General features: G+C 35.1%; 1 protein-coding gene across 1 annotated transcript in view; it reads left to right on the top strand.

The window, feature by feature from the left end:
- Positions 1-2050: 2050 nt before the first annotated feature.
- The window catches only part of IFI44L (interferon induced protein 44 like), a 19416-nt gene continuing 7084 nt past the window's right edge, over positions 2051-14382 (top strand). The window contains exons 1-5 of the mRNA XM_042781747.1: positions 2051-2531; positions 3245-3293; positions 4281-4476; positions 8991-9143; positions 10904-11075. Of these exons, the coding sequence (XP_042637681.1) occupies positions 2051-2531; positions 3245-3293; positions 4281-4476; positions 8991-9143; positions 10904-11075 (1051 nt within the window). The remainder of the gene's footprint in view (positions 2532-3244; positions 3294-4280; positions 4477-8990; positions 9144-10903; positions 11076-14382) is intronic.

Here is a 14382-nt window from a genome sequence, read left to right as displayed (position 1 = left end):
ACTATTTGGCAATGGTGTTTTTGTTATTATTATTATTATTTTTATTTAGCTCTATGAATCTAGCAAAATCTTTGTTTAACATGCCAGTGTCCCACTACCTCTTCTGAAGTTGACAGGTTACAGGTGCCACTTGGAAAAATGTGCTCATCTCTCTGGATTTACTTCTTCTCCAAATCTTGGTTAATAACTTCTGTACAGCTTTATTAGCTCCCCAATGCTTTTGAACATATGTCTTTTTACAGTTTAAAGCTGTTTTTGTATCTTCTTTTATTGGGAGAATTTGTCTGATTGCTAATACTAATCTACCAGTGTAGGATGTCTATATTTGTTAACTCCTTTCCTAATTTAAATCTTTTTATATGTGTCATTTTTTGTATCAATTCCTCAGTTCAGTTCTGTTTTCTAATTTATAAGTTTGCCAATTAAGGCCAGTCACTTGTTTTTGCAAAGAAAGGTTTATTGGAATACACCTACAGGTTTACATATCATTCATGGCTTTTTGAAGAGATGGTTGGTTTTTTTTTTTTTTTTGCAGATTACAAACTCTAAACTACTTACTCTCTGACCCATTAACAAAAAGTTTTTTAACCCTTGTTCTAATTATTTTTCTTTATTCTCTATTTAGTCAGTAGTTCGTTTTTCCTACCACTGACTTTAAGAAAAGGTGGTAGTTTTCATTTCTAAAATATCTTATTTTATTCTATCCACTTTTTATTATTGTTCCATTTCTATGTTTTTGCTATATAACACAAATACTGTGTTTTAATTAGGCTGGGGCGGAAAAAGAAATGACTGGATCTAGATGTAGAAATCTGTGTTTTAAATCATTATACTAGAGTTACTGAGCATCATTAGCTATTAAATATGTTGTTGTTGTTGTTATGTGCGGTCCAGTTGGACCCGACTCATAGCGACCCCTCCTTGGGTTTCTGAGGCGGTATCTCTAAGGAAGTATATTGCCCAGTATTCCTTCCGACGAGGAGTCGTGGGAGTGGTCGCTGGTGGTTTTAAACTGCCAGGCTTCTGGTTAGCAGTTAAAATGCCTCAGGTACTACCCCACCAGAGCTCCCTCATTAGCTATTAGGGAGATACAAATCAAAACAACAATGAGATACCACTTCACTTTCACTAAGATGACTTAGACAGGAAAAAAAATGAAAAACAACAAATATTGATGAGGGCAGTGGTTCCTCAAAAAATCAAACATAGAACTGCCGTATGACTCATCAATCCCACTGCTCGGTATATACCCAAGAGACTTGGAGGCAGTGACACGGACATATCAATGTTCAATGCATCACTATCTATATCTCTGGTGACCTAGTGCCTAAGGCATTTCACTGCTAAGTAGAAGCCTGGCAGTTCAAACCCACCAGCCACTCCTACGAAGGAAGATTGGCCAATCTACTTCCGTTGTGATATTGCCTCGGAAATCCAAGGAGGCCTCGCTATGAGCTGGAACCTACTCAACCAAGCTGCATTTTTATTTTATTTTATTTTATTAATTTTAATCCATAATATCAAAAAGTGGATACCACCTGAATGTCCATAAATAGATGAATGGATAAGCAAAATGTGTGCAAGCATTTTACATACATACAATGGAATATTCATTCTTAAAGATAGATGAAGTACTTCTACATTCTACAACATGGAAACACCTTGAAAACATTATGCTGATTGAAGTAAATCAATCACAAAATGATAACTACTGTGTGATCCCACTTATATGAAATATCTAGAATAGGTAAATGTATAGGATCAATGTTTACTAGTGGTTAATGGAACAAGAGGGAGGTGGAATGGGATATCATTTAAGAAACAGTGGGTTTCTGTTTATGGTGATGGGAAATTTAGCAATTCAATTTAATTGAATTTGTGTTACTAAATTGTACATGTTAAAAACATTGAATTGACAAATGCTATATTTTATTTACTATTTTCAATAATAATAATAATAATAATAATAATAATAACACTATACTGGTCGTTTAACATATAATTGTCTTTCCATTTAACCTATAATTGTTTTTCCCTTAGATACAGAACCATGGCAGTAGTAACCAATTTGACATGGAACCAGGAACGGAGTCTGCAAAAGCTGTTTGGATGTGTTTCTTTCAGTCTTCTCTATAAGGCTTCTGTTCATGATAGTAGCATTTACACTATGCTTCAGAGATGCACTCATCAGGGATCCACTATAACACTGATTTACACGGACGAAAATGTTTTTGGAGCCTTTATACTTGGGCATTATCCTCAAATGGGTGAAGAATTTGAAAACCCAAATTCTTCCTTCTTTTTTTTGCTTAAAAGTGGGAACAAAGAAAGAAGTGAAATATCAACTTTTGTTTTTAATAGAGCACCTGAAATTATTAAGAAAAAACTATCTTTTTGTTTCCATAATTCTGAGTTTTTCTTTTTAATGCCAGAATCAAAAAGAGTTTTTATTCATCCTCAATTAGCAGATAAGAAATTTAAATGCCATGGATATTCAACCTATCTTGACTGTGAAGTTTTCCGAGTTGAAGGTACGTTAAAGTAGATAGTCCTATATTCTGATTCCAGTCTTTTTATTTTTCTAGGTTTTAACTGATTCATAAGAACAAGAAAAAAATGAGAAGAACAATCACATCTTACTGGTTGCTACTCTTTCCTAAACTCCAAAATAAAAATTAAGCGCAGTGATTATAACGTTATTATCTAGAAAGTACAGCCACTTTTGAATAAAACTGAGTGGAAAGAGAGGAAGGAGAGAGAAAGAGCAGGAAAGAGAGGGAGAGAGAGTGATCACCATCAAAGCAGGTGTCTTTTGATGCACGTCCCTTTCTTGGGAGCTCTGGCAGTGTAGTGCCTAAGGCACTTGACGGCTAACCGGAAGACTGGTAGTTCAAACCCACCAGCCACTCCTCAGAAGGAAGATTGGGCAATCTACTTCCCTCGTGATACCACCTCAGAAAACCAAGGAGGGATTGCTATGTAAGGCGGGACTGACTCCATGGCAGTGAGTTTGTTTTTTTTGGTTTTGGTCCTTTTCTTGGTCATCTCCAGGCAGAGTGATGTGAGTGTTTGCAAAGTGACTTAATGTACAGAGGAGCTCTTTCTCTCCTCTTCTCATAATGCTGCCCATACTAGCTGAACAATTCAGCCCTGGGACTCAATGTTCCTTTTAGGAGGTAGACTTTGTCACATTTATCAGTAACAAGTTTAAAAATTTATTATGCTATGCTTTTTTTTCCCACAGGAATTAAGGATGATCTAAGTTACATAAGGAGAATAACAGGGGTTACACAGTAAGTTATGTCGTTGGGCCATCTATTACTTATTTTAATTTAGAATGATTGTGTAAAGGGTACTGACAAGGAAATAGTAAGAAAGATATATATCATATAACTTGTTGTTGTTGTTGTTATGTGCCGTCGAGTCGGCCCCGACTCATAGCGACCCCTCCTTGGGTTTCCGAGGCAGTATCACTACGGAAGTAGGATTGCCCAACCTTCCTTCCGAGGAGTGGCTGGTGGGTTTGAACTGCTAGCCTTCTGGTTAGCAGTCAAGTGCTTTTAGCCACTATGCTACCAGAGCTCTTAGAATGATAAAATAATGAGTTATAATTTTACTGATATATTATTTTCAATGCAGTTTAGAATAACAACAAAAACTACCACAAAATGAAACAAAAACCACGAACAACTGTGAACCTTTAAAAAACTACAAGTGACCAATTTTATTTTATGTTTCACTTCACACTTGTTCATCTCAAAGTTTTCCAGGTAAAGTCTGTCTGATAATTTTAGATAATTCCTCTGGATCCTTTCCCTGAGAATAAGCTCTTTGGAGTAATGTCAGGATATGTTGAAAACAAAGCTTCTTTTCCCCAATATTTCATAGATATGATACATATTTTATTCTGATATCTCAATATAGTATTATTAACTTAAATAATTATTCTTTTGGATCTCTGGTGGCATAGTGCCTTCTTTTTTACTGTGGCTAGTATTTCTCATTAGGTTTATATAGAACAAGGGTAATAGTTTTAACAATGGTTTGGTCGCTGCTTAATGTTTAACTTGAGTCAGATATAGATAAATACATATTTACGAAAGCACAAAAATGTATAATCGTAGAACCACTTCAAATCATTTTACAAAATAACTTATGGTCAAAATATTAAACAAATAATTTAAAGATACTCTGCAAATGGGAGAAGAAGCTCCCGCATGAGAATTTAGCTATTCTTTTTGGAACTCTGGGTGCTGTTTTTAACTATTGCACTGTAACAGGAGAAGACAGCGCCTGTTGGCTGAACTTAGCACCTACAAACCCACAACATGTTTGACTCCAGAAATTCGTATTCTCTTGCTGGGTCCCATTGGGTCTGGAAAGTCTACTTTCATCAATTCAGTAAAGTCTGTTTTCCAAGGACGTATAATTCGTCAAGCCATAGCAGGGTCTGATATCACCAGCATTACTGAACAGGTAAGGTTTATTTCAGGGTTTTTCGTGGTAATTTTGTTTTATAGATGACAAATATTAGGCGTGTTCACTTATTTGCTATTTTCTCTCAAGACATAAAGCTCCTCCTTTTATAAAAATAATTACATGATAACTCAAATATAAAACAGAAGTAACATTTGACTCAAAATTGTACCTATTGAGTTATATTATACAGCTAGACTTTCCATTTTTATGGATGTAAAAGTGTTTTCTTTAAAAAAAACCACCTTTTGGTATTTGTTGTAAAAAAGAACAACAATGCTAAAAAATACTTTGTGAAATCTTTGTCCCTTATAATTTATGTCCATTTCTATTCATGTCCCACATGATTATATTCATATTGAAATATCTTTCTCCTTTTAAAATAAAATAATAACATTTCACTATTAGAAGTGTATTATTCACTTTGGTGGATCAACCTTCAAAGGGTAATCTATTTATGCACAAGCACTCTTTTATTTGCAATCTAATATATTTAAGGAAATAAATACTAATACTTATTTATCATTGCTCTAAACTTCTACAAATTAGATTGTACCATTTTTCTATGTATTTCTTTCTGTCCTAACCATATAATCAAATAAAAAATATTTTAAAAAAATTATTTAAAACCACATTAACCATTTCCACCATCCAGGGACTCCAAACTGAAGGAATATAGGGAAAAACTGTCATGAGAAAACTCAATTTCTGATTGTTCAGAGACTTTTATCTTTGAAAAACTTAAGTTACAAAGGAAACAAATTAATAGTTAATGAAACTATGAATGTGTGTATTGCTATTCTTAAAATTTTGCAAGGTACCTTAAGTATGTAACTCTAACGTTTTGTGCATTTTTTTTAATGTTGAGGCACTATAAAACTCATTTTTTTCTAGCAAAATCTCCAATGAGTTACTTACTGACGTTTTATGGATCAATGGGAACTTTTGACTCTATTACAGATTTTAATAGGCTATTAAAAAAAACAAACAAACTCACTGCCGTCGGATTGATTGTAACTCATAGCAACCCCTCCTTGGGTTTCCAAGGCAGTATCTCTACTGAAGTAGTTTGCCTGATCTTCCTTCTGAGGAGCAGCTGGTGAGTTTGAACTATCAGTCTTCTAGTTAGCAGTCAAATGCCTTAGACACTATGCTATCAGAGCTCCCACTATAGGTTGTAGAGGGTTTCAAAGGAGCATTCATGTTGTAGTGCCTGAGGCATTTGTCTGCTAAGAAGAAGGTTGGTGGTTCAAACCCACCAGATATTCTGGGGAGAAGATGGAGCAATCTACTTCGATAAAGATTTACTGCCTCAGAAATCCAATGGGAGTCACTATGAGTCTTAATAGACTGATGGCAGTGAGTTTTTTTCGTTTTCCCTCCTTTTTTTTGAGTTTATAGAGGGTTTCTAGGAGTCCTGGGTGGTGGAAACAGTTAGGAGCTCAGATATTAAAGGCTGTTCAAAATCACTCTGAGGTGCCTTGGAAGAAAGGCTTGGCAATCTAATTAAAAAAGATCACAGCCATCGAAATCCTATGTAACACAGTTCTGCCCCAAAACACGTAGGTCACTGTAAGTCAGAATGGGCTCAATGGCAACCATTTTTGTTTTTTGTATAGTGGTTTCTACATTTCCTGGATTGGTATTGTGATATTCTTTGCCACCTGGAATGGGAGTACTATGATTAAAACATTGCCTGATATCTATGAGAAACTATTTTCTTTGTGATTGTTCAAAAATCTTCCCTATTTATACCCGTTAAGTGTATTTGACAAACAAATAATATTTTTCAGAGTTTTCTCCTGAACATAATCTTGGGGTTGTATTTTGTATGTTTATTTAAGAGAAAAGTTTTGGTTAAAATTGTGCTTTCAAAATGAGGTCCGTGGCCCTCTAGGGATCCCTGACACATTATCAGGGAGCCTGTGAGGTTTTTTTTTTTCCCCATGGTAATACAAAATATTTTTTGCCTTTTCTAGTGTACTGGAGCTCTGGTAGCATAGTGCCTAAGGCACTTGACTGCTAACCAGAAGGCTGGAGGTTCAAACCCACCAGTCACTCCTCAGAAGGAAGATGGGGCAATCTACTTTCATAGTGATACTGCCTTGGAAACCCAAGGAGAGGTCGCTATGATTCGGGTCCAACTCGACGGCACGTAATAACAACAACAACAACAACAACAACAACAACAACAACAACAGTGTACTGACATTTGAACTGATGATACAAACATAGTTTTTCTGTTGGCACCTTAATATGAATCAAAGTGGTGGTGTTAGTTACCATTGAATCAGCTCTGTCTCATGGTGATCCCATGTACAACAGAATAACCCATTGCCTGGTCCTGTACCATATTCAGTCTTTGGCATGCCCAATCTATTGTTGGAGCCACTGTGTACTTTGAATGCCTTCCAACCTAAGGCCTTCTAACACTATGTTGGACCATCTTCTGCTGTGATCCATAGGGTTTTCATTACTAATTTTTGGAAGTAGATTACCAAGTTTTTCTTCCCAGTCTGTCTTAGTCTGGATGCTCCATTGAATCCTATCTACCAAAGGTGACCTTGCTGGTATTTGAAACACTGGTGGCATAGTGTTTTGGTTATCTGGTGCTGCTCTAACAGAAAATACTACAAGTGGATAGCTTTAATAAACAAGGATTTATTCTCTTGAAGTTTAAGAGGCTAGAAGTCTGAGTTCAAAGTGCCAGCTGTGGGGGCTGAGTGAAGGCCCCTTAAACTTGGGCTTCAGCTCTGTCTCTTGCTCCTGGCCCACTGGAACTGGAGGTGTCTCTTCACTCAGGCAGCTGCTGGCTGTAGAGGGTAACAAACCCAAAGTTAACAAGTAAAAATCCACAGTACCAAAATTATCAAGCAACACAGAAGGCCACTAGTTCAAGTCCAGAAACAGTCTCAAGATCAGCAGATGACATGGCAGGCCACTGAGATGAAGACTTGGCCAAATGCAGGATCCAGATATGCCCAAATGCTCAAGACCTTTCTCAAAATGTCTTCTTATATACAGGAAGCAGACCACATCCTCAAGGCAGCTACTCAGTTGCTCACAGTAGATTTTACCATGGAGTTGATTACCAGTCTTATCATTGAGAATAACTGCATCCAGCTGCCTAGCAACTCAAAACCAGGCCCAGCCCTGTTGACACATAACCTTAATTCCATGTATAGCTTCCAGTATCATAGCAACATGAAAACCATCATAGTATGTATAACAAACCGACAGATGTGTAGTAGATGAATCAGGTAGTGGCAGCAACCTCTACTCATAGCCACTGTATTCTTTACCACTCCACAGTTGAAGTAAAAACAAAAAAATGTACAAAATGACAGTTTAGTTAAAAATGTCCTTGATGAAGTAGTAACAATTATTGGTTTTATTTAAACTCAGCTCTTGATAAATAACATTTTAATATTCTGTGTGATTAAATTGGTAGTACACATAAAATGCTTCTGCTGCATACCAAAATATGATGGTTGTTTGTGAGAAAAAACTGGTGCAATTCAGTTGTGAGTGGAACTTTTTCATGTAACATCACTTTCACTTGAGAGGATCACTGAGACTTTTTATTCAGAGTTGAATATTTGGCAGATGTTTTTGAAAAAATGCACAAAGCTAGCTTATTGTTTCAAGGCAAATAAATGATGTTTGCTTCAAATGATAAAACTGGAGCTTTGGGGCAAAAACTAGGACACTGGAAAACTTATATCTACCACTCTGAGTTGGCAGTTTCCTAGCAAAGACAGTTGATGGGATTGGTGGTATTAATGAATATGATATTTTACTATTGTATGATTAATTAAATCAATATTTGGAAAATATGCATAACTCAGTGGACCAATATTTTTCAAATGACCATTGCAAGAGATTATAAGATCATCATGGGTAAAACATACATTCAAAATGTAAGACACACCAATGGGTTTAAAGTAACGGAGAATGAATATTTCAGTGATAATTGACCTTTAAGAAGTTATTGTTTCTTAAGCTTTGATGTGGTATTAGTGAGGCATATTAAATAATTTATTAAATAAATACTCCCTCCTTTTCCCACTACTTATGTGTGTGAGACAATATTTCCCTCATATACTTCGATCAAAACAACATATCACAATAGACGGACTGTAGAGGCAGATATGAGAATCCTGCTTTTCTTTCAAGACAGAATTGAAGAAAAAAAAAGGCCACTATTTTCTATAATTTATTTAGAAAAATAGTTTTATTTTTTGTAAACTTATTTCAGTTAACATTAATCAAATAGTTATTTTATTTTTTAATGACTTAAACATTTAAAATTTGTTTCAGTTTTAATTTCTGACATGATAAATATCAATAGATCTAATTCATATGTCTTTGGGATCTTCAATAATTTTTGAATGTGTAAGGAAGGGTCTTGGGACCAAAATTTTTGAGGACTACTGTGTTAAAATGTTAACCAATCTCTGTTCTTCCTATGGTCATGTTTTCAATGCTTATACTTGCTATGATTTGTTTTACAGTATAGGATATATTCCATTAAATATGGAGAAGATGGCATATCTCTGCCATTCATGCTGTGTGACTCAATGGGCCTGGATGAGAGAGAGGGAGAAGGATTATGCATGGATGACATATTCTACATTTTAGAAGGCTGCATACCAGACAGATACCAGGTGAGATTTTTCAATCTCCAAAATACATCAAATCATTTTCATCAATGTTTTTCATTGAACTTTTGATGCATATGGTAGTTTTAACCACTATAAGGCAGTTCCAGTATCCACTGACACTGCTTTATGTTAAATGAATAAGTATTCATGTAAATGGAGTCAATGTTTTTATTTCCGTAACATTGAGAAATACAGACAAGGGATGGGATTCTGCTCATCCGTGTTCCAGGAAATCGCAAAGGGAGATTGTGTTGAGACAAATCTTTAAAACATATAAACAAATAGGGAGGTAGTTTTATTTCTTGCATTTTTGTAATTACACAGAAAAAATATTGGAATAATTAACCACTTTGTTTTGAAATATAATACTATACTTTAATTATTCAGGCTTCATGACTTAAATACCTAGATCCAATGGTTGGCTCTGCACTAATTAATTGTGTACTCTTAAGCAAATTACTTGTCCCTCTAAATCTTAATTTTTTTTTTTTTTATGTGTAAAATGTAATAGTACCAATCTCATAGGGGGATGAGTAGACTAAATGAGATGATACACTCTAAGGGCTCAAAAAAATTAACTATCACTACCATGTCTCTTTTAGATATTGGGTGTAACATAAACAGCCTCAATTTCTAAATAATGACTTCCTGTGTAAGTCGAAATTGACTCTACCACAGTTGGTTGGTTGGTTGTCTTTCAATTGTGCTTCACTGGAAATTTTATGTTAACTCTGTACTCATTTATATTCATTAAATATATATCTATATATCTATATCTATATCTATATCTATATCTATATCTATATCTATATCTATATATGAGCTCTGGTAGCATAGTGCCTAAGGCACTTGACTGCTAACCAGAAGGCTGACGGTTCAAACCCACCAGCCGCTCCTCGGAAAGAAGGTTAGGCAATCCTACCTCTGTAGTGATACTGCCTCGGAAACCCAAGGAGGGGTCGTTATGAGTCGGGTCGTTATGAGTCTACAGCACATAACAACAACAACAACAACAAGGACCTCATAATCTAGTAAGGAACAAAGATACAAGGAGAAGGAATAGAACAGAGAAATGGGAGAATTCAAGCACATATGAACACTCTTATTTTCCATAACAGGAAGTTAATCAATTCAGTCCAACATTAAATTACATAGTTAAAAAATAATAAATCTAATTTTTTACTGTGTTTTTAATCTTTTTTCTCCCCAATCCTAGAAAGATTATTATCTTGTGGTAAGGACACATTACCTTGAGATTTGAGATTTCTTCTGTTTCACATCAGTATATTTTTGTTCTATAAATTTAAAAGAAATATATAGCATTTTTGTTTCAATAACATTTTCAATGTCTGTTCTCTCTCGTTTTTCCTCTCTACTCTTTCATTCATTTAAGCATACATAATGCTTAGAAAAGAGTCTTAAATGTTGTATAATCAAAGTTAGTGATAGTTATTTCTGGAGACTGAGATTTGTAGTTATTTATTATTAATATTTTTTAACCTTCATTGCATTTTACTGTATTAATTATGGTGAATAATTCTTTTACTAAAGCAATGAAGTTGTTTTTAAGAAAGCTATAATAGCATTAAGCTCACAGTGGAAAGTAAGTCCAGAGGGGAACTACTAATCCTGGGGAAGAAGTATCTGGGAGCAGTGAGAGAAACATCTGGGTTGACAGTTTGGAATGGTGGCGTTTGAAGCACTAATTTGGTCTTAATGAATTGAACAGACTCTCTGACTGTTGCCTCCTGCTTCTATAACAGTTTAATCCCCGAAAGCCAATTACGTCTAGTCATTCTGGCTTCATCACTTCTCCATCACTGAAGGAGAGGATTCACTGTGTGGCTTATGTGTTAGATGCCAACTCTATCAACAATCTCTCCTCTCAAATGGTGAAAAAGTTCAAAAGAGTCCAAGAAAAAGTATTACAATGTGGTGAGTCTCATTATACTTTTTTTAAAAAATTTGAAATAATAATTGATTCACAGGAGGTTGCAAAGAGAGCTCAGACAGGGCTCTGACATGTATCCTCCACCCAATTTCCAGAGCCCTGGATTGGTGGCACTAGTGATAAAGATCACTCACAAGTTTGTCTGAAGGAAAGGCCATAAAACTTAGTCTTTAAGTCTTTGAAGACTTGAGGGCCACAGGTTTTGACAGGTGAGATATTCCTATGATTGGATAGTGGGGCCACTTTCAAAAGCAGTAAGCATTCCTTACACTATGTGCCTAATTAGAAAGATCAAAACAAGGAAATTGACTTTGGTAAAAGGCATGTTTATAGTTCTATGATATTTTAACACAATTTGCATATTTGTGTAACCACCATTGTAATCAAGATACAGAACTATTCTGCTAATGCAAACATCTCCCTTATACCACCCCCTCATAGCCACACTCATTTCCCTTTCCCCTCCTCCACTATCCTTAATCCCTGGCAACAACTCAATCTCCATAATGTGGTCATTTTGAGAATATTATATAAATGGAATCATACAGTATGTCATCTGTTGCAATTTTTTTTAACTCAGCCTAATGTTCTTTGAAGTCTATCCAAATTGTTGTATGTAATGATTGTTTACTCTTTACAGAGAGTTTTAGGATTACAAAGAAGTTCCATTCCTAAATCTATCTTTAAATTGAATTTATACAAAAGTCAGACAGTTAGGTAGGGTTCATATCTAACGTCAGCTAGTCAAATATTTGTCTTAGTATATAGTGTATTTTTTTATGCATAAATACATGAAAGAAATACTTCCAGATACACTAAATAGTATTTGACATGTTGCTGTTGTTGTTGTTGTTATGTGCCTTCGAGTCAGCTGGGATTCATAGTGACCCTATGTACAACAGAATGCAACATTGCCCAGTCCTGTGCCAGTCTTATAATCCTTGCTATACCTGAGCCCATCATTGCAGCCACTGTGTCAGTCTATCTCGTTGAGGGCCATCCCCTTTTTTGCTGACCCTGCACTTTACCAAGCATGAAATTCTTCTCCAGGGAGTTGTCCCTTCTGACAACATAATGATACAGCAATAATAACAATAATAATGTTTTGATCCACATCCCAAAATAGCACCCATTTCTTATAGCGGATCATTGAATATTCCTCAACTTTTTAATATAAAATTTAAAATAGAATTTGCAGGGAAGGTTAATTGGTAACTACAGGTTGTATGTAAATTGAATGTTTATAACCTGGGAACTGTCTGCATTGTTGAATAGGATTTCATGGTATAGGTATACCACAGTTTGTTTAAATATTCTCTGTTGAAAGATATTTTGCTTGCTTCTGCTTTTGGACTATTACAAAGAAAGCTGCTGTGAACATTCATCTATAGGTTTTGTATGGATATAAATTTTTATTTGCTGGTGATAAGTTTCTAGGAGTAAGATTACTGCATTGTGTGATTTTTATTTTATTTAAGAGATCACCAAATTGGTGTTGTGGATCCAAGTAAAATGAAACCCTTTACTGCTTCAGACTTCTCTCCATTTATCATGATGTTGCTTATATGTCCAGTTGTGAGGAGTTTTGTTTTCTTATGTTAAGGTATTGTAGTCTTTGAACTTCAGTAACTGCTTCAAAGTCCTCTTCATTTTCAGCAACGAAAGTCATCTGTATATGACAAGTTGTTTATAAGTCTTCCTCCACTCTTGATGCCACATTTTTCTTCATGTAGTCCATCTTCTCATATTATTTGCTCAGTATACAGATTGAATAAGTATAGTAAAAGATTCAGTCCTGATACACACCTTCCCTAATTTTAAAGCACTCAGTATTCCCTTTTTCGTCTTGAACATTGCCATTTGGTCTACAACCAAGTTGCTAGTGACCATAATTAAGTGTTTTGTAATCCTCATTTTTTTCAATGTTATTTATCATTTGTTATCATGAACACAGTCAAATGCCTTTGCATAGTCATTAAAACACAGGTAAGCATATTTCTTGTATTCTCTGCTTTCAGCCAAGCTCCATTTGAAGCCAGCAATCATACCCCTCATTCCATATCCTTTTCTGAATGTAGCTTGAATTTCTGACAGTTCCCTATTTATTGCTGCAATCATTTTTGAATTATCTTCAGCAAAATTTTATTTGCATGTGATATTAGTGGTATTGTTTGATAATTTCCACATTCTGTTATATCATCATTCTTTTGAATGAGCATAATATGGGTTTGTTCTAATCATTTGGCTAAGTAGCTGTCTTCCAAATATCTTGGTATAGACAAGTGAGCATTTCCAGAATTACAACCATTTGTTGAAATATCTCAAGTGGTATTCCATCAATTCACTGTTTTGCAAATGTTTTCAGTGCATCTCAGACTTCTTCCTTCAATACCATTGATTCTTGATCATATGCTACTCCTGAAATGGTTGAAGATCAACCACTTCTTTTTGGTTCAGTGACTCTATGTATTCCTTCCTTTATTTTTATGCTGTCTCATTCAAATTTTCTTCTTTAGTCTAGTAATGTATTGGGTTACATACATTTGATATCTGAATCGTCAGCCAGCCTTGCATCTCTGGAATAAAATCCACTTGTTCATGATGCATAATTAGTTTTACATATTGCTGAGTCCTACTTTACTAACAATTTTTGCATCTACATTCATGAGGAATGTATCTGTAATTTTCCTTATTCCTACTGTCTTTGTCGTTTTTATATCAGAGTAATATTTGTCTCATAGTATGAGTTGGGATATATTCCTTCCTCTTCTATTTTCTGAAAAAGAATTTATGTTAGTCATTCTTTAAATATTTGGTAGAATTGCAAATGGAGCAATCTGATTCTAGAGACTGCATTTTCAAGAGTATTTGAATCGCTAATTCAATTACAATTAAAACCAACAAACCAAACCTACTGCCGATTCTGGCCATAGCGACCAGCCGATTCTGGCTCATAGTGACCCCCACTGGGTTTCCAAGGAGGAAAATCTTTCGGAAGTAGATTGCACAGTCTTCCTTTCAAGGAGTGGCTGGTGGGTTTGGACTGTCAAACTTCTGGTTAGCAGTCAAATGCCTTAGGCACTACACCACCAGAGCTCCTTTTAACAACAAAAGAACGATTCAAATTATCTACTTCATATTAAGTCAGTTGTAGTAGTTTTAGTTTTACTCCATTTCTTCTAAGTTGTCACATTTTTGTGTGTAAAGTGTTTGAAGAATTTCCTTATCATTCTTTTGATGTTTATAGGGTCTGTAGGGATATCACCTGTGATCTTTCTGATATTTTTTTTT

Source organism: Orycteropus afer, unplaced genomic scaffold, assembly GCF_000298275.1.
Source record: "Orycteropus afer afer isolate SDZICR_OR568_19922 unplaced genomic scaffold, OryAfe1.0 scaffold00164, whole genome shotgun sequence".
NCBI classification, from domain to species: Eukaryota; Metazoa; Chordata; class Mammalia; order Tubulidentata; family Orycteropodidae; genus Orycteropus; species Orycteropus afer.
The sequence above is the reverse complement of the archived record's forward strand: the minus strand, read 5'-3'. Positions and strand labels throughout refer to the sequence as shown.